The following is a 22,216-nucleotide window of genomic DNA, read 5'->3' on the forward strand; positions in this document are numbered from 1 at the left end:
CCACAAGATCTAATCTGGTTTGCACCTCGAGACCATGGCATTCCAGAGAACCTTGTTAACTGGGTACAGCTTCTGTATGTACAACTGAGCTTTGCCCAAGCAACTGCAGGAGTGTCAAATGACTTTCGCATCAAGCAGGAGTCACTGGTGCTTATTCTTGTGACGGACACTGTCACATTAGATCTGCCCATGCCACTACCATGGCATGCTGATAATGTCCTGTTGGCTGTGGTGAAAAATTTTTATCTCCAACACCAGTCACAAGAATGGGACGGCCGACTTGCGTGATTTGGCCTGTGGTTCAACAAAAGATAAAATGAGTACATGAAATCAGATCTGCCAGAAATTGGGTCCATCAACATTAATGGAGAAGATCTACCAAGATTCAAAATTTAAGTATCTCAGTTCTTCAGTCTCTAACAATGGCCAACTTACAGAAGAGGTCAACGCAAGGATGCAGGCAGCTTGGATGAAGTGGCGAACTACAACAGGGGTCACCTACGATCATCGGATTAACGATCGCCTGAAATCAAAAATCTACCAGACTGTTATCTGTTCTGCTACTTTCTATGGCACCGAGAGTTGGCCAACTACAAAAGAGGCAGAACAACGACTTGGGGTCTTGGAAACTAAAATGCTTAGATGGCCAAGTGATATCACTCAACTGGATCACGTTTCGAATGATACTATCAGGAAGCGTTTCGGGATCACACCGATTCAGAGGAAAATACAAGAAAGCCGTGTCTGCTGGTTTGGATATGTGCTGCGTAGAGTGAACGATAACACTGCAGAGGCAGCATACACAGTGGAAGTCATGAGAAAGAGACCCAAGATATGACTTAGACGTCGATGGGCCGACACTCTGCACAATGATCTCAAGGCTGTAAATCTTCATCCAGACATGGCTCATGATCGAACAAAATGGGGACAACTAATCCATTGAGCGAACCCTGCGATCAGGTGGGACCAACACTAAAGAAAAAGAAGAAGAATACTGAGGACTCTTATAGTAATTTGATCTACATTTCATTTACTTTTCACGTTGTATTCTGCAGGACAATTCTGTCATATTGAAGCACAAGTAATATATTACTTTGTCAGTTATATTTGTACAGATTGTTACCACTTCATTGGTAGAGCTTTCACTACTGATTCAGAGAATCCATTCACATTGTTGTGTTAAATTCTCCGGTGAGCATTTCGTCGTATTACGTATTTCTACGGACAGTTTTGTCTGTGGCTTTACCCACAGTCTAATGAATACAGTCACGACACTCCCTGGTGCGAAAGTTGCTACTGTTTGACAGCTGGAGCGACACTAGCGTTCCAAGAGGTGAGAAAGCAGAAAGTCAAATGCATCATAAGGATAATGTTTGACTTTTAACTATTTTCTATTTAATTAAGGGAATAGTTGTTATATTTCTGCATTCCATGCGTTAGTAAGTTACCAAGAGACACAAATTATCGTAAAATATATGTAAAAACAGCTGAATCACACTGATTCAGTGACGTAAGCTACAATTCATTCATGAAAAAGTACTTTTGAATATGTCTATATTTGCAGCTTATTCCGCTGAAAGAAAGAGAATATGAACACAATTCATGCATGAGAAGCATATATTTCTATTGTTGTCTGTTGTTATCATCACAGGCACTTTCCTTGAAACTTGAATTGCTTTTAATGTAGTACAATGATTCGTCGTTTCTTGCTCTTCACTCGACTTTCTAATAAACGAATATTTTAGTAAATGTAATTACCTTTGCTTCAAAAGTGAATTAAAGATTCTTGCCGTTTGTGGCTCATATTTAACAACAATTCTGGAATTAGTTTCTCTTGCGTTGGGAAACAGTTTCATTGCTTTTGACGATGTATTACCACGTCTGTGTGGTTTTCTCTTACGCTGCAGTTCTGGTAGCTTACTTGATTCGTTAAATAACGTAGGTAATAGATTCGACATAGGTTTCCAGCGTTCCTCATTCACTGATTTGGCTGAAAGTGTAGCGAACAAAACTCCACTGCATTGGTTAGATATACGATGTCTTTCTGTAAAACGTCACCAATATTTTGTTGTTGAAGAAAAACGATATTATTTCGTAAATGATCGTATCGTTTGTTACAAGTAAACTGCCGTATAATGCATCATTTCGTATCTTCCAGTGTCCTTAGGAAATATGGTGTAATTTTTTTAGTTATTATCGATGTTTATGTTGCTACATTCAGTTCATATTATAAAAACTATATTACAAATCAATATAAATATTAGTATTTGCACTCATCAGATGAAGGTTAAGATGGCGAATGTGTGGTAGTAGAAAATACTTCGTGTGTTAAAAATAGATACTTTTAGTAGTTTATTTCTTTAAATACGAACTTATCTTACTGTGTGCAAATGGATTATCACCACCTCCTATCAAAAAATGAAATTTCAATGACCAGACGAAAATTGTGGTAAATATCAAGTTCTCATGCAAGACCAGTGTACTATGGCTTCCTTCAGTACTAAAATACATGAAACGACAGAAACATCGTCGAATAAACCTTGCTACTGTAAAAAGAGGGTAGAAAAAGTAGTTTATTGTGCAAAATGCAGACCTAAATTTCATTACTCGTGTGTTAAAACAACTGCTGGAACAAAAATCTGGAAATGTAACGAGTGCTTTCTATTAGATAGGTCTAAACCAGACTACTTCAGGAACGCTCTCTCGAAACTATGTGAGTGTAAAAAGTTAATTGAAGAACTCAGAACAACGAAAAATGAACTCAGGAACGCAAAATCATTAATAAGTGAAATGACTAACAAACTGAATAAACAGGAAGTGCTCAAACGCGATATTTTGCGTGATACAAACGATCGTAATGAGACTAGTGCTATGAAACGAAATGTTGCACACGAACTTGTCAACATGATATCCAGTGATTGTGTGCCATGTAACAGAAATCAACCATTTTTAAGCATCAGTGTCTGATATAAATATGAAATCCAAGGAAAATTGTGAAAACAAGGACTGTAAACATAAAATGCAAGTAAGTGGACACCACAGTAATAGTGATATGCACAAAAATAAAAGCAATGCCAATATATATTCCAATAATCATGGTCACGGCATTGCAGAAATATTACTTTATGACTACTGTGTGGAAGCTAATAGCTTTGTCAAACCAGGAGCCTGTATGCAACAAATTACCAAAAAGATAAAAACTGAAAAAGATTCTGTAATCGTTGCAGTAGCAAACGATGTCTTTAGAAACGAACTATCCAATGCAATGCGTAATCTTAGGACAGTAATAAACACTATTAGGGAAATAATTGTCGTTGTTGTTGGAATTCCGCATAGGCATGATCTTCCGGATTGGTTGTGTGCAAACGCAGAAATAAATGGTTCAAATGGCTCTGAGCACTATGGGACTTAACATCTATGGTCACCGGTCCCCTAGAACTTAGAACTACTTAAACCTAACTAACCTACGGACATCACACAACTCCCAGCCATCACGAGGCAGAGAAAATCCCTGTCCCCACCGAGAATCGAACCCGGGAACCCGGGCGTGGGAAGCGAGACGCTACCGCACGACCACGAGCTGCGGGCAATGCAGAAATAAAAAGAGCCAATAGGCAATACTTGAAAATATGCAAGGCCTATCGAAATGCATATTTCTTAAGTGATAATTCCATTGAAAGAAATTGCTATACAAAGCATGGCACGCATTTTAATAAAATGGGCAAGAAGTTCCTGGGCCAAGAAATTAACTGGATGCTGGAAACAGTAAAAATACTGGAAGATATAGTTGAAGTTGTTCCAGCTCCTCCACTAATGCCACCAAAATCTACAACAGCAGCAAAATCCACCACTAGTACAGTAGATCCAGTCAACAGGCAAGATTTAACAGATGTAGTTTCAGCTCCTTGATCAATGCAAATGAAGTTCACAGAAAGGGTTACCTCTCCCACACCAGCAGCAGAATCTACTACACCTGGACATAAATCATTGCATGAATATTCATCAGTAGAAATATCTGAAGGCAACATTAGACTTCGAGTCACAAGAAAAATAGCTCCACCAAAACATCTCCAGAAGTTTTTATTGGCAGGCAGCATCACACAAATAGTAAGGTAAATGATGCACCAAAATCAAAAAACAAAAATAAGTAAACAGTTTTCTACCAGAATGTACAGGGTTTAGGCAACAAGCTAGGTGAAATAGAAGTCCTCCTAAGTGACAATTTAAAATAAACTGCAGTCTTGTATGTAAACGAGCATTGGCTGAAAGAGACACAGTCAGGTACTGCTGTTATTCATGAATTTGAAATGATAAGTATGTTTGTAGAGTTAATAGTAAGAGTGGTGGTACGTGTGTATATGTCAGGACAGGTCTTGGTGCGAAAGAAGTTGAATATAGTAATGTAAAATGCATAGAAAAAGACTTTGAATACTGTGTATGTGAATTAATAAAAACTGAAAATGTTTATTGTGTGCATATATAGATCACCATCAGGGAATTTTACTTCTTTTCTCCACAACCTTGAAATGCTGCTAAATCAACTCAAACAGCAATTAACAAATTCAATTATCCTTAGAGATTTTGGTGTTAATTTTAAAACGAACTGCAGTAAACAACAACAACTGACCAATCTGTTCTGATCTTATAATATGACAGCAGCATTAACTGAAGACACTAGATGTTTAAATGGGTCTGAAACAATAATTGATCAAGTATTTGTCAATAAGAATAAATGTGAGCATATCACTGAAGTAAAACAGATGGGGTTCTCAGATCATAAGGCAGGCATGTCAATATTATATGATATATCTATCATGGATCCAGTGGTATATGAAAAATACAGAGAGAAACGATTTGTAAATTAAGACAGCATAAGGGTTTTTAATAAGAAGCTTAAAAATATAACTTGGGACACGGAATCAGCCTGTGTTGTAGATAAAAAATTTGAGTCATTCCTAGCAAATTATTGGCATTGTTATGATAACGCATTTCCTATTAAACGAGTCAAAATTAAAAGCAAAACAAAGACATGGGTAACACAGGGAATAAAAAAATCTGCAGTCACTCTGTGAAAGTTAAACAAGTCTGCAAAAAGTACTGTTGCATTGAAACCATATGTGAAAATTTACAGGAAAGTATATAAAAAAGTTATAATAGTGGCTAAGAAACTAAATACTGACTCATATAACAGGAAAGGAACTAACAAAATAGAATCAACCTGGGAGGTAATAAATAGCAGCATACGTAAACAACAAAGTTAAAACAGCATTCTTGTAATTAAAAGTGAAGGGAAAACAGTTGAGGACCCACTACAGATAGCCAACATATTCAACACACATGACACAAATATCGCAACAAAACTGATACAAGGAAGATGTGATTTCAACTCCAGAGTGCAACTACCAATGAATGATAAATCCATGTTTCTATACCTTGTTACTGCACTAGAGGTACAAAATGCCTTAAATCAGTTAAAAAATAAAATGACATGTGGCTGTGATGGGATTCCAGACAAAGTAATAAAGAACAGTGCAAGATACATAGATTCCCCGATTGCTGACATGATTAACATTTCATTTAGCACAGGAGTCTTCCCAGAAAAACTAAAGAAACCGATTGTCAAGCCTATTTACAAGAAGGGTGACCAGTCTGATGTTATCAATTACTGGCCTATATCATTGTAATTGAAAGGGTAATGCATGAAAGACTGTCTCATTTTCTTAACAAAAATCTAATTCTACTTAAAGGGCAAAACGGTTTTAGGAAAAATAGGTCAACTGACACAGCAATTTATAACTTTTTAAAACTGATCATAAATTCTGTAGATAAAAATGAATTAAACTGTGGCCTGTTTTTGGACCTGTCTAAGGCTTTCGATGTCATTGACCATAATTTACTGCTCAGGAAGCTATATTGCTGCGGGGTTTGTAGAGTAGCACAATTGGTTCAAATCCTATCTTTCTAATAGGTATCAGAAGGTAGAGACACAGCATGCGGGTAAAGTCTACTCATCAGCATATCAAAGAGTCAGGACACCAGTCTATTTGTCAAAGCTACGAATGAAACTGACTTACTGGAGGGAGTCACAGTAGCCACAGAAGAAGCAAACATGTGGTTTACTAACAACAAATTAATTGTTAATGACAAAAAAACAGTTTGGATGAACTTCAGACATATAACAAACAAAGTAAATTCTGACCTAACTGTAAAACTTGGGCAGTGTAAGCTAGAGCAAACGACCCACACTAAATTTTTAGCATTATTGCTATATGAATATTTAATGTGGGAGAGACACACAAAAATGTTAAAAAAATTTAGTCAATATTGTTATGTTCTTAGAATACTAAAAAATTCCTGTAGTGTTGATGCAGTGTTATGTTCATACTTCACACTCATACATAGCACACTAAGAAATGGTATCATAATTTGGGGGAATACCAGTTTGGCCAAACACTCGTTTGTGCTTCAAAAGAGGGCAATAAGGATAATCAGAGGTATGACACACAAAGAATCATGTAAAAAAACTTTTAAGGAACTACAAATCATGACTCTCTATGTATCTATATTTATGAAAGTATATCTTTTATGAAGGCACACCAGGAACATTTATTGTTAAACAGTCAAGTTCATAACTACAAAAAGAGAAATAGAGACGACTTTCATAGAGAAAGTCATACAAAAGCTATGTATCAAAAAAGTGTTCTTTATCTGCCAAAAATCTTGTTAGTGAACTACCAAAGGAAATTAAAAGTATACCAAAATTTTCAAAAAAGAACTTTAAAAAAATGTTAATTAGCAAGAGGTTTTATAGTGTCAAGGAATACTTAAATCACTAGCTTTCAATATAGAGTAGCTTATTTCCTTCATCGTAATGACCCAAATGATCATTGAAAACTAAATTGTATTCATCCATTATTCTAATTTAGCATTTTATGAATGTTGTTAGGCATAAGGTTTCATGTTATATGTAGCAATATTTTATTTATGGACATATAATTGTAAATCTTTTCATGTCCTATTTTCTATGTAAGGCAATGTATGACAAATCCTATATCATTTTTATAATGATGAGATACAAGGATGCTAAGTAAATAAATTAATATATATATCGTATACAGAAGTGTTATTATGAATGTTGTTACGATATAGTTTCATGTATGTGTAATAATATTTTATTTGTGGACACATAATTGTAAATCTTTTCATGTCCTATTTTCTGTGTAAGGCAATGTATGACAAATCATATATCATTTTTATAATGATGAGATACAAGGATGCTAAGTAAATAAACAAATAAATAAATATTGAATACAGATGTGTCCCTTGCGGGCCGCTTGGGGCGCTGCTATCGCTGATCGTAACAAAAACGAGACAGTGTCGCGACTATGACAGACTGTGGTCTAACGTTTTAACTTTGACTATCGACACTTTGAACCTATATCAATATCTTTGTTTTGGTGGTTTTCGACGTTATAACAGATAGCAGAGATGCTTGAAAAGTGAAAACTATTGTGTAGTGTGTTGTGTAAAGTGTAACAAAAATGTATTGAGCAATCGAAAAACATACGTTTGTTTGTTGTTGTGTGCAGTACAACGGTTGTGAGACGCCAACTGTGATACAGCTGTAGTATGGAGTGCGAAACTGGTAATCTATATGGAATTATATTAATACAATATGTTGTATTAACTGTTGCAGACTTCTGCTTGTATGTTGCTCGGTTTTCAACAAAAAGTAGTCATGTGTCGTTATGTCGTTATTACTGTTTTTTACTGTACCAGCATCTTATGTACTCCTGTTACTGCAACTGTAAAAGTTGATTACGTGGATGAGAACCCGTATGACAGTGCCGTTTGTTATATTTTCTTTCATATGCGCGATGTATTACGTGATGTTCTTATGCCGTCGTACCATATCTTATTAACAAAGTTATATCTTTAAGGAAGTCAGCTTTTTCACGTTTTGTGAGTGCAGAAAGCAATGTAAATCACAGGATTTGTGACATATGCGGAAATGTTTTCCCATGGCAAGAATGATCATTAAAGAAGGTACTCGTGTTACATATTTAAGTTTATTATATTGACATGATATTGCAGTGTTGTCGTTGCCTATTTGTTGTATCATAGTCATTCAGCTGCCAAATTCTACGTTTGCATTTTTAGTATTTGGAAAGTCTCCGTGGTATGCGATTGAAGCGAGGATTGTTACTGGTGACTGGTTTTTCTAGAAGAATTAGTAGAATTTACAATTTTTTTATTATTGTAATGAAACATAGCAGCTTATTGATATACTTGTTTGTTTTTGTCCTGAAGTGTAAATATGTTCCTACATCTATTAAAATTTGAAAAGTTTCAGATGTTGAACTGTTGCTTTGGTGAGTAGGAGCAATGTGATTGATGGCAGTGAATATTAGTGAGAGTAATAGTTGACAGTAATTGTAGTATGAAGATGTCAAAACAGGAATTTCAATCTTTTAGAAGTAACATTTAATTATGTAAGATGTGAAAGCTTGATAGCAACAAGAGAAACTTATGCTGTAATTTTGCTGTCCATATTTTCAAGAGAGGTATTAGAAGCACGATGAATAGTGGTATCCCAGAAGTCATTACAGATGAGGTGTTACCATTTTATTAGTAACATATATTAACAAATTGGTTCAGCATTCCATCAGTCGACAGTAATAACACTATAAATGTAAATCACTGTTATTGATTGTATCATGGTATAGAGTTGCTGGTTAGGTAGTTTTGTGGATTAAGTGAAGCATTCAATACTGCTTTTTCAAGTTGCACCCTAATGGTCACCATTCAACCTAACCTAGACCGTAGGCTATGTTACAGATTGGTATATCCTAGCTAAGATTTTGGATTCACATTTGTTTATTTCACAGTCATATCCATGCAGCTACCTTTCAACGTGACCTAAAACTTGGGCTATGCTGCAAATCATTCTGTCACCATAACCCACATACAGTAGACTAATACAGTTGCAAAAGAAATATTGTCATTGTTTTGTTCTCTTTCTGTTCACACGCACATGATGTCAAGTACCACATCGTCATTACATTATGGGAAAGAGTCTATGTCAGTAGGTTCAGTTGTCCCAATCATATTCTGTCACTAGAAAAGAATTTATCGACATAGTTTAATGGATGATATTTTCGATCACTCAACATTTTTGCTTTGAACAGCTCAACTGGTAGGGGCTCAGCACTATTTGACAGTGCACTAAACGTCTGAATTGCCATTGCTGGGAAAGTACCATGTTTCAACATCTTGGCCTGTCTGGACTGGTTTTTTTTTTCTGTATGTTTTGATTGTGAATGTAACGTCTCTTGATGTATGTGTTATGACTTCAAGTGAATGAGGCAGTTGAATACAGATTGACTGCAAAACAACTCCTAGTTTTGCAAAAGTGTGTTTTCAGAGGTCCTTTTTTGTTCAGAATAATGATATCATTGCTTTCTTCTGTAGCAGAGCAGCACCAGCATGCTTCTGCATGCCGCGGAGTGCTCCCGTAACAACAGTCCAGCGTTATGTAGCTCTGAAATAAGCCATATTAGTGTGTTGGCAGGTGGGTCTGCTATTCTGTTATGATTTCAGGTTCCCTTCCCTGATCACACATGCAGGCCTACAATGTGCTTCTTCCAAATTAATTTACTGTGTCTGAAGAAACCCAGAAGTTTGACAGCTCTAGTGTTAGTAAGTGCTCCGTTGTCACTGAGCCTTAATGCCTTCATCTGTTGTTGTTGTTTCTGTTTTTTGCCATATATGCATAAACAGTCCTTGACCTCACCAGGCAGGACATCTGCTTGTTTTACTGCCTGCATATCATTCTTCCCATGTACAATTTCGTGTTTGCAAACTGCTGACTTTGTTCATTTTGGCTTATGTCATTAGCAAAAATCTCCATCAACACAACGTCTACTACATACCCTTGTGGCACACCATATTGCAATTTCTGTTTGCAAGAAACTGCTCGGTTTACTGATAAGAATTGATGTATTTTGGCTAGATAGGATTCAAGTTTTTCCAGGCCAGCTTCCTCAGCACTGTAAGTTTTTAACTTGTTAAGTAACGCTGTATGTGGAATGCATAATAGGCCTCAGTAGCATCGCAGAGTACCAGTGCTTTAGACTGTCTTTCCTCTAAAGTTTGATTTATAAAATTATGTTTAGTGTTGCTGTTGTATTGAACTTGCTCTTCCGAAAATCACTAATTGTATTGAGAACCGTGCAGGACATGCCATAAATGTCATGGCTTCCTGGTGGTTTTTACGTTTTTACAACTTTCGCAGTGCTATTTGGATGTACCCTCATCAGATTTTGCATGCTGCACTGGTCCCAAGGTTTCTCAGAAATTGCAGTATCTATTCCTAAGAGAAGTATTTCATATACAGTACATTCTCTTTTATACATGAATTGTGATGCAACAGAAATTTGAGGGGGGGGGGGGCTTCCAGAATATCTTTGGATGAATACCATTCTGTAATTTTTCTGCTTAACAAGAATGAATGCAGCAAGACACACAAACCAAGGAACTTTATAGGCCCCTAATGCAAGTTTTCACAAAAATGTATCTCCAACTGCACACATAATGCTGTGGATTTAAATTTATGACAGGAAAAAGCAGGTTTTAGTAATGAATGCAGCACAATGAATCATTTGCAAGCCATGAATGAGTGCTATGAGCTTTTGTGGAACATCGTATTGATTGAACCAGAATAAGTATACTGAAGAATATGCCATGCATGTCAATGGCACAGTTTCTTTTAAATTTCACTAAGATAATGGGAAATATATGGTTCACTTCTGTAGCTGAGTGGTCAGCTCATCTGACAACTCCCATGCAGATGACCCAGGCTCAGTTCCCTGGCACTGTCAGGGATATTTTCCTCAGTGGAAAGACTGTAACTGGGCCTACTAATTCTTGCGATAGCAACTAAGGAGCCATTTGAATGAAAAGTAGCTGCTCTAAGGTCTTGAAAGCAGACAGAGTTACGTGCTGTCCCAGAGCCCTGCCATACTTCATCTGAGTGATGCCATGTGGGAGATGACACAGCGACCTGTTGGTATCATGTAGTCCTCTGGACCTGATTGCAGGATTTAGTTTTTTAGTGGGAAGTTCACATTTCTTTGGGTAAACAGATCTTCATCACCAACACTGTTCTCAGCATCATTAGAGGAAGATTTCAGATCCCCATACTAGCAAAATATAGGAGTATGAGTCAGTGGACCATTTCTGAACCATCTGTATTTAGCTGTTAACATTGTACAGTGAGCCTCAGTAGTATGGCCTCTCAATTGCGAGGCCCACGTCTGGTCTCTAGTCACTCTGCACAACAATGAATTATCATGCACAACATTGTTGTTATTTAATTACACTGTTAAACAATACTATATACATCTATAATTGTGGCTTTCTTTTCAGTTCAGTATCAGGGCTTTTAAAAGGAAACACATCATGTTATGCCCTAAGCAGAAATTTGAAATTTTAGGTGACATGAACCGAGGTTCTTCACAGAAAGCTATTGCTGCTTAGTGCAGTATCGTATGAGCAGCTATTTATTATGTTAAAAAGAAAGATGTTATTCTGTTATATGCAACTGCAGTGGAGAGCAGTTTGGGAAAATGGAGGTGAAACACGAAAGTGAGAATGAAGAATTCGACATAGCTGTTCACAGACAACAGTGAAGGAATCCACAACAGTGGCCCTATAGTAAAGGAAAAAGCGGTGGTTGCATTTTACAGGCAGCTTGGCAGCAGTAGCTTGTTTTCAGTGGTGGGAGGGGGGGCTATGAAACTGGAGGAAACCCAGACAGCTGACAGTCGCAGGGGAAAGTTGCTAAGTTAGCAAAAAAGATATAACTATAACTGCTAAGATAACTGGTCTCTGTTACAAGATGCTGCTTTAAAAATCATTAGCCACAAAGAAAGAAAAGAAAGCTCGTGGATACGAACAACTGAAACAGTGCGTAACATTTACGGCATGTTGCAATGCAAATTGGTGTCAGAAACTGCTGCTCATTGTGATTAGAAAATACCAACATCTACATTGTTCTCAACACAGTGACAGAAATACGCTATGAGTGCTATGTCGTGCTCAGAAGAAAGTGTGGATCGACAGAGAAATGTTCTCTCAGTGGTTCCTTGAAACATTTGTACCAGCTGTGAGAAAAGAGCTGAAGAAGAAAAGCTTCCGCTTAAAACTATCCTTATAATTGACTGTGTTCCCAGTCATCCTTCTGATGTGACTCTACCCGATTGGTATACAGGCACTGTTTCTTCCACCCATTGTGACAGCCCTGATTAACCCAAAGGACCATGGAATTTTGGAATCAATTAAACATCATTATCAACTTGCAATTCTTGTCACCTTGCCTTGCTGAATGCATGTGCAAGCAACTCTTAGTGAGACCATTTTGAATGTTTGAAAAGCAATGAATATATGAAAAGCAATCAACTGTTTTCCAGACAGCAGAAGCATGTGATGAAGTGGAGAATGCCACTGTAATAAAGAGCTGGAAGAAATTGTGACCATCCACTAATGCAGAGTTGGAGCCAGTACTCTGTGAGAGTGGAGAGTCAGTCAAATTGGAATCATTTTCTGATAGTTTGTACACTGGCTAACTTTCAGGGGGTGGAAAGATTGTTGAAAATGGTGTTGCTCAGTGGCGGAGGAAAGCTGTGAGATAGACCAAACTTTGAAAGATGAATAAATAATCAAAAGTGTGCAGGCAAGTAATGGTAAAAGTGATGCTGTCCTGCCAGCAACTCATTAAGTTCTACATCTACATCCATACTCCGCAAGCCACCTGACAGTGTGTGGCGGAGGATACCTTGAATACCTCTATCGGTTCTCCCTTCTATTCCAGTCTCATATTGTTTGTGGAAAGAAGGATTGTCGGTATGCCTCTATGTGGGCTCTAATCTCTCTGATTTTTATCCTCATGGTCTCTTTGCGAGATATACGTAGGACGGAGCAATATACTGCTTGACTCCTCCGTGAAGGTATGTTCTCGAAACTTCAACAAAAGCCCGTACCAAGCTACTGAGCGTCTCTCCTGCAGAGTCTTCCACTGGAGTTTATCTATCATCTCCGTAACGCTTTCGCGGTTACTAAATGATCCTGTAACGAAGCGCGCTGCTCTCCATTGGATCTTCTCTATCTCTTCTATCAACTCTATCTGGTACGGATCCCACACTGCTGAGCAGTATTCAAGCAGTGGGCGAACAAGCGTACTGTAACCTACTTCCTTTTTTTTTTGGATTGCATTTCCTTAGGATTCTTCCAATGAATCTGTCTGGCATCTGCTTTACCGATGATCAACTTTACATCATCATTCCATTTTTAATCACTCCTAATGCGTACTCCCAGATAATTTATGGAATTAACTGCTTCCAGTTGCTGACCTGCTAAATTGTAGCTAAATGATAAGGGATCTTTCTTTCTATGTATTCGCAGCACATTACACTTGTCTACATTGAGATTCAATTGCCATTCCCTGCACCATGCATCAATTCGCTGCAGATCCTCCTGCATTTCCATACAATTTTCCATTGTTACAACATCTCGATATACCACAGCATCATCCGCAAAAAGCCTCAGTGGACTTCCGATGTCATCCACAAGGTCATTTATGTATACTGTGAATAGCAACAGTCCTACGACACTCCTTTGTGGCACACCTGAAATCGCTCTTACTTCGGAAGACTTCTCTCCATTGAGAATGACAGGCTGTGTTCTGTTATCTACGAACTCTTCAATCCAATCACACAATTGGTCTGATAGTCCATATGCTCTTACTTTGTTCATTAAATGACTGTGGGAAACTGTATCGAACGCCTTGCAGAAGTCAAGAAACACGGCGTCTACCTGGGAACCCGTGTCTACGGCCCTCTGAGTCTCGTGGACGAATTGCGCGAGTTGGATGGGATCTGTAGGGAAGGTGGAAACTTGAGATGCTGTAGCGTCAGTCCTTTGCTAACGTGCCTACATCAGGGCAACAGTCTTCGTTAAGAACACTTTGAAACTCCTTAGGAGAAGGATTAAATAAAACCTACCGTATTGTAAACTAACTTTATTACATTGGACAAATTAATTCTATTTCAATTCTTTCCAGCCGTACTTTATTCACTTGGCTTTCACAGAGCCTAGTCCCTTAGCAATGAGTGGGGTTATGCAGTGATTAGCAAACTGCACTTGCATTTGGGAGGACTATGCTTCAGATCCCTGCCCAGCCTTCCATATTTCGGATTTCTTTGCTTTCCCTACATTGCTCCAGGAAAATGCCAGGATGGTTCCTTTGAAAAGGACACAGTTCCCAGTGAAAAGGGTACAGTCAGTTCCCTTTCATAATCCGATCTTGTGCTCTATCTCTAATGTCTGCAGTCTCAGTGGGGCATTAAAACTTGAACCTTCCTTCCTTTTTAGTATTCGGGAGGATGAGTGTTCAAACCTGCATCCGGCCATCCTGATTAAGGTTTTCCATGATTTCCCTAAATCGTTTAAGGCAAATTCCAAGATGTTACCTTTGAAAGGGCACGGCAGATTTCCTTCCCCATCCTTCCCTAATCAGGGTTTGTGCACAGTCTCTAATGACCTTGTTGTTGACAGCATGTTAAACACTAATTTCATCCTCCTCCTCCGTTTTACTTCCATTGCAAGTGTTGATCCTGTACAAGGATATCAGGAGCACATGTTCAGAGTCACTAGTATGTGGCAACTGGTTTTCATGGAAGGAAAGGACAATAGTTTGTGGAGACATCACTCTAAAAATATCAGAAAACTTTTTTATGGCTCACTCACCATTCACAGACGGCAATAACATTTGTAATGATTGCAGGTACAGAGTTCAAATAGAACTGAAACTGCCGTAGGTGCTAACATGTTGGTGAGTGCAACAGTATGGTAAGAAAAACATTTAGATGCCAGTATTCCAAACACATGGTTCATAGTCAAGGAGTCATCTGAAACCTTTTTAAACACATGGCAATTGGTGAAATTAATTTTTTGTACAATCTGAGGAATCTGTCACTGCCAAATGATGCACAATAAAGTTAATGCAAGATAATCAAAGATGCATAACTGAATTGTAGTCATGTTGTTCTGACATGTGAGTCTTGAGATTTTCTGACTAGTTTTTTCTGGGATTAGGTCCCAGGTGTCATCATATACATCATATATCTTAGCTGTAAGGCAGTGCTTAAGTTGCCTCCATTATTACCAACTGCATCCAAATGCCACACAACTCATTTGGGATAGTCATTCATATCTTCAGGTATATGAATGGGACTTAAAGTACTCCGTCAGAATGACAGTGGAGTCTAATAAGAGTAAGCTGTCTCCATGCAGTGCGTACCATTCGTTCAATGATTCTGGCTATTTCAGAAGCGTGGTTGAAGTGTAGCTCGCAGATTAGAATCCAAATATAATATAATTTGAGAAGATTGGATTGATAAATAGGACATACACAGGGTGATTATACTTTCACCACTTGAGCCAGTGTAGACGGAAAACTATTTAATGTATGGGTACCTAACTTTTTAGGAATGGTGTTCAGTCTGTGTGCTGCAGGTTTTGCGTTGTTAGTGGTGTTATTGTCATAATTTGCCAATAGGCGCCGGGATGGTACGGCGACATAGGTTTGGGACACAAACATCACTCTGCATTACTGTTGCAGTCAGTCAACATGGATGTGGGCAAGGTGGGTAGGGTTTCACTCGTAAAGCTGTTTTATCAAAAAAACTGCAATAGTGCTGCCGCTTTTCATGAGTGTTGGCACATTGAAGGAATACATAGAGGTCCTCTTTCTGCACTGGGATTGAACACAATTTGGGCATGTAAATTAACTGGCAATTTGGAAATTGCTCCTGGGAGAGACAGACAGCCAATTGCATCACAAATTGTTGAAGTCATTGTTGCCATGGCTGAGAATGTTGGACACAATGTGCAATCTTCAAGCAGTGCATGAGCTGTGTCATGAGAGCTGTACATTTCGTGGTCTGCCATTCAAAACATTTAGTGAACAATTGTGAAATGGTGTCTCTAATGCTGTTACAGGGTGACATGATGTAGACGGTCATCACATTGAGCAACATTTGTAACCTAGAACATAAACATGGTATGCAGTTAACAAATGTTACCGTTTCATGTGGAAATTAAAATGTGTTTCTTTCAGTGGTTTATTTGTCAATGCTGTTTCACATGTTCTTATACATGTTTCCACAAAGTTCCAGTGTCCTACAATCACTCATTTTTTGTGGGGGCTCTCGCAAGTAGTGAAAGTTTAATTACAGCCACACTGTATTATGTTATGTCAGCAGCTAACAGTGCTGTGCAGACTATGATCACTACACCACCAAGTGGCAGTATCTTTAAAACTACTGGGTATATTATTTACAATCATGTCACTATTGCCCCTCAAAACCAACCATATCAAATGGCACAGGGGAGGAAATCTTTTCACAGACTGAGCTACCTTACTTAATTTGTGGTGGCCATAATTCTATGAGGCTATAGGTGGGCATGGCCTACTTATTCTGTCACTAATAAGCAGAGCTAAAGCCTTATATTGATTAATGACCAGAGATCGGATCTTCATCCGAGGAGCTCTTTTATTGATATCTTCATCTTTTCTCTCTCTCTCTCTCTCTCTCTCTCTCTCTCTCTCTCTCTCTCTCTCTCTCTCTCTCTCTCTGTTGTGACTGGGAAGTCATGAAAGACTCCACTGGATCAGATCATTATCCGATTCTGATCACTTGGACAGCAAACTTATGTTCTCTGCCCACAAAGCTGGACTAGGCAAATTTCTCTGTGACAGAGCTTACAGGGAACTTTATTCAGCATTGGTGAAGGAGGAAATTAACAATTTCCCACCAAAGGTGAGCCTTATACCAATATGATGTACCATAAATAGATCTACTATTGGTATGGAATCATGTTACCAGTACAGACTTTTAGGCTAATACACCTTGTCAACAGTGTAAATGCACACTCAGTAGTCACATCTGTCAGGTACACCAGTCATAGCATAAATTACATAGTGATATTACTTGAAAGTTTCCTGATTAAAAAAAAAAATCTAGCAGTATTACCTTGCAAGTACTAAGTACTGATGTTTAAATGCAAATGTATGCAGCACTGTGCTCTGTGGATGAAGTCAGAGATCACATGATATCAGCAGCTGCAGCTTCACAGTTCTTGGGGCTAATCTTTGTCTTACAACTGATGTATGTCCATGTTAGTCATTTGCTTCCAAGGATAGAAGAAGTGATAAATTCACTTCCCCCCCAGTCTCATGGCTTTGCTACAATGGTCTGCATGACAGTCTTTGGGGCAGTGACCACTTTCCAGAGGGTTCCCAGCTTTTGCAGCATCTTTTTTTGCCTTCCGTGTTGCGTGCCTATTCTGTTGCTATTCTTTTTCCCCTCCCTTGGGTAATGTGTGGATATTTTTGGAAATGTGTTCTGCACATTCAGTAGCCAATATCAGAACAGTCTCTCCACTGTTTTTTGTTCCCTTTTCTTTTTTCGTTCCCCTTCTCCTATCCTTCCTCCCCTTTGGTGTTTGAGGTTCCTCTTTTTCTCCTTCCTCTCCGTGCACTCCTGAAGGCCAGCCCATGCGCGATTGGGTAGTTTGTAATTCCCAGCTCTGGGTTGACAGGTAGGATTCACACTTACCCCTGGTACAGGTCAGGCCCAGGGAGGGGTGATTGCCTGAGCTGCTACCTTCCCAAATTGCCAATTGGTCCCTCTGTCAGGTGTTTGGGAGTTGTGACCTGAAGTGTTAACAATCACCTAAGGCGGGTGTGCCCCCTTCTGAAGGGGTCCCCCAGTTGGAAGGAGCATGCCATTGGAGACACTGACAATCATTGGGGATTTTCTCGCAATGAGCTAGTCATCTTCACAGTCAACGGCTACGAAACCTAAATGGAACTAGGCTAATGATTCAAAGACACCCCAGCTGCACCACAGTTCCTCGCGATTTCACATACTAAAGACGGTCAGTCCTTTGCTATGGTAAACCCATTTATTATTCAGAAAGATTTTGATGCAGTTGCTGGCCTTGTGAAATCCTGCTCTTGTTTACAAAATGGCACTTTGCTTTTGGAGGCTACTTCTGATTCTCAAGCACAACAAGTGCTTGCAGCTTTGCTCCTCCACACCTATCCTGGTCATATCAAGGCCCATTGAATGCTGAATTCTTCCAGTGGTGTTATTTACACTAGGCTGCTCTATGGTCTGACCGAAGCAGAAATCCAAATGTACATTTCCGATCAGGCTGTCATTGCAGTCCATTGGGTGATGAAAAGGGTAGAGCCATCCTTGGTGTCCACATGCACTCTTTTTGATAGAGTGCTGCTTCCATCAAAAATCAAAGCAGGCTATGAAGTTATCACAGTCCAACCAAACCAGATGTGCTGCTACCAGTGTCATCGTTACAATCGCACTTGAGTGTCCTGTCGACACACAGCCAGCCAAATGTGTAACCTTTGGTAGGGATGCACACGAGGGCGATTGTTCACCTCTTCGCCCTGCTGTATCAACTGCAGTCGCGATCATGCTGCCTTCTCCTGAGATTGTATTAGGCCTATGTATCTTGATGAGCGGGCTGTCCAGGAGATCCAAGTGAAGGAAAGAGTGCTTTACCTGGTGGCTCGCAAGTTGTTGGCTAGTGGGCTATTCCATGTCATGGGGACCAAGGTTTCCCACTCGGCCATCTCCAAGTCTAATGAAATTTGGTGTGAAGGTTCTATATGGTCTCTGATGGTTATTTACCAGATTTCAGTTCAGTATCTTCAGTGGTTGAATTTTTAGAGGCTTTTAAAGAAAGGCTGCTCACTCCACATACGAAGGTGAAAATGTGCCAAGTTCACTAGGTTTTTTTAAAAGTTCTAAGAAACATTGTTCGTTTGCTGTAATATATATATACACCAAACGAAAGCGCTGGCAGCTTGATAGACACACAAACTTACACACAAAATTCAAGCCTTCACAACCAATGGTTGCTTCATCAGGAAAGAGGGAAGGAGAGGGAAAGACGAAAGAATGTGGGTTTTAAGGGAGAGTGTAAGGAGTCATTCCAATCCCAGGAGCGGAAAGACTTACCTTAGGGGGGAAAAAAAGGACAGGTATACACGCGCGCACGCGCCCAAACACACACACACACATACACATATCCATCCGCACATACACAGACACAAGCAGACATTTGTAAAGGCAAAGAGTTTGGGCAGAGATGTCAGTCCAGGCGGAAGTACAGAGGCAAAGATGTTGAAAGACAGGTGAGGTATGAGCGGCGGCAACTTGAAATTAGTGGAGGTTGAGGCCTGGTGGATAACGAGAAGAGAGGATATACTGAAGGGCAAGTTCCCATCTCCGGAGTTCTGACAGGTTGGTGTTAGTGGGAAGTATCCAGATAACCCGGACGGTGTAACACTGTGCCAAGATGTGCTGGCCATGCACCAAGGCATGTTTAGCCACAGGGTGATCCTCATTACCAACAAACACTGTCTGCCTGTGTCCATTCATGCGAATGGACAGTTTGTTGCTGGTCATTCCCACATAGAAAGCTTCACAGTGTAGGCAGGTCAGATGGTAAATCACGTGGGTGCTTTCACACGTGTCTCTGCCTTTGATCGTGTACACCTTCCGGGTTACAGGACTGGAGTAAGTGGTGGTGGGAGGGTGCATGGGACAGGTTTTACACCGGGGGCGGTTACAAGGGTAGGAGCCAGAGGGTAGGGAAGGTGGTTTGGGGATTTCATAGGGATGAACTAAGAGGTTACGAAGGTTAGGTGGACGGCGGAAAGACACTCTTGGTGGAGTGGGGAGGATTTCATGAAGGCTGGATCTCATTTCAGGGCAGGATTTGAGGAAGTCGTATCCCTGCTGGAGAGCCACATTCAGAGTCTGATCCAGTCCCGGAAAGTATCCTGTCACAAGTGGGGCACTTTTGGGGTTCTTCTATGGGAGGTTCTGGGTTTGAGGGGATGAGGAAGTGGCTCTGGTTATTTGCTTCTGTACCAGGTCGGGAGGGTAGTTGCAGGATGCGAAAGCTGTTTTCAGGTTGTTGGTGTAATGGTTCAGGGATTCCGGACTGGAGCAGATTCGTTTGCCACGAAGACCTAGGCAGAAAGGAAGGGACCATTTGATGTGGAATGGGTGGCAGCTGTCATAATGGAGGTACTGTTGCTTGTTGGTGGGTTTGATGTGGACGGATGTGTGAAGCTGGCCATTGGACAGATGGAGGTCAACGTCAAGGAAAGTGGCATGGGATTTGGAGTAGGACCAGGTGAATCTGATGGAACCAAAGGAGTTGAGGTTGGAGAGGAAATTCTGGAGTTTTTCTTCACTGTGAGTCCAGATCATGAAGATGTCATCAATAAATCTGTACGTTCTTACATTGAGCAGCTGATCCATCACTAAAGTAATAAAAATTCTGAATGTTTTCAGTCTTTGTCTTCAAATATGCTGATAACTTCATTTTGAAGGCATGGACAGCAGTGGTATCGTGATGGAGACAGCCACTGAGCATGCAAATGCTAATACTCTGACATTCTTTGCCACCAGAATAGACAACAGGATGATGTAATGTGGCCTGACTATTCTCCCAATGAAATGCTTGCAGAGCGTCTTGAACAACAAATGAATAATTCTCAGCAAACTCCATCAATATAATTAATTCATTTTCTGCAAGATTTCTATTTGGCTGCTTAAGGTATAAACTTTGGTGTTTTGACACAAAACGGGTAATTTTCAAAATCAGTGCCTTTATGAAATTTTCAACAGTTCTCTGACATGTCTTCAGTGTGTGTGTGTGTGTGTGTGTGTGTGTGTGTGTTTTAGCATGGGCCTGCTGCTTGTATTCCATCGTTTCTTCTGGTTCATTGATGAATTGCACATACACATACTGATTGTGATCCAGAAGCACAAACTGTAGTGCACCATTTTGGCCTGAGCTCACAAAATTTTGAGAAGCTCGGTGGATTTCCATATGCTTACAGTAAGCAATGAACATTTTTTCAGATTGCAAAGGATCATGTGTTTCTGCTTGTGAATCTTTTTCTTACCACAATCCAGACCTTTTTGCCTGGGCATAAACAAGAAAACTCATCATCTTATTGTTTTACTTCATCAGGAAGCTTTTTCCCTTTTCGGTTTGCAGGTGCTGCCAAAATCCCATCTTTCATGTTTGGTTCCCTAGCTGTCATCATCATCTTAGTTGAAACAGCATATTATTTGGCCGTTTTTTCAATAGTACAGCTATTTGGGGCCAGCATCAAAATTTCAACGTTGCTGCAATTGCTTGAAGTCTGAAACATAATCTTTAAGTTCTTAAATTAAGATGTCCGTATCTTCCATTTGTATTTGAGTAATATGTACTTGGCTCACACCGGCAGCTGCCTTGGGCTTTCAGAACTTTGCACTTTATGTACCCTGTTGAATCCCTTTTGATGGTCTGTTGAAGCTTTAGTGGTGAGTGCCCAATTGATGATAATGAAGTATTATCAGTACAGCAAGCAACAACAACATCCATATCTTCAGTGGACGGTGGGATAATTCTTTTGGGCCACTTCATATCTACATTCGGTATAAATTTTCTGGCCAGGTTTAAAAACTTCATTAGTCAGTAACTTCAACCTGTCAGACATTGCAATGGTTACTGCGATTAAAGCCTTCTGAGTTATCTGTTTGTCTGTACCAGATGGGTTGCAGCAAGTCTTCTGCAGGAACTGAAATTTTGTCATCAACAAGGCATCATGGTATGAACAAATTTGGGCATTGTCAGTAAAATCAAGTCCAGATCTATGTTGTAGAAGCTCCTTGTCCATTGGTGACGTTTCTGTAACTGATTGTAGTTGACTTTTTTCAGCAGTGAATCACTGCTGTGAGGATAGAGCCTTAAAAAAACTATTGCTGCTTTATAATGTGGATGGAAACTGAGTGATAATGCATATATATATATTCTGTACTGCAAAATAATGTAAAAGCACTTCTTATTAGCATAGTTACATTCCATAAACCACAGGCAAATCATAAACTATTAAATGACACTACAATTACACTTTTCTTATTTATAACTTCAAAGTGCATTAATTTTTTGTATTTATCAATAATCCAATTTCCCTACTTCTGATAGGTATTCTTACTCATCAAAATGCAAGATAAAGAAATTAAACAATATAACTTTGAAAACTGAAGGCATCCTCTTTCCA

General features: G+C 39.3%; 1 protein-coding gene across 1 annotated transcript in view; it reads left to right on the forward strand.

The window, feature by feature from the left end:
* The first annotated feature begins 7,464 nt into the window (after window positions 1-7,464).
* Window positions 7,465-22,216, forward strand: part of LOC126456616 (protein IWS1 homolog) — a 119,106-nt gene continuing 104,354 nt past the window's right edge. The window contains exon 1 of the mRNA XM_050092359.1: window positions 7,465-7,645. Within this exon, the coding sequence (XP_049948316.1) occupies window positions 7,630-7,645 (16 nt within the window). The 5' untranslated portion in view covers window positions 7,465-7,629. The remainder of the gene's footprint in view (window positions 7,646-22,216) is intronic.

This window comes from Schistocerca serialis, chromosome 2 (assembly GCF_023864345.2).
Source record: "Schistocerca serialis cubense isolate TAMUIC-IGC-003099 chromosome 2, iqSchSeri2.2, whole genome shotgun sequence".
Lineage (NCBI taxonomy): Eukaryota > Metazoa > Arthropoda > Insecta > Orthoptera > Acrididae > Schistocerca > Schistocerca serialis.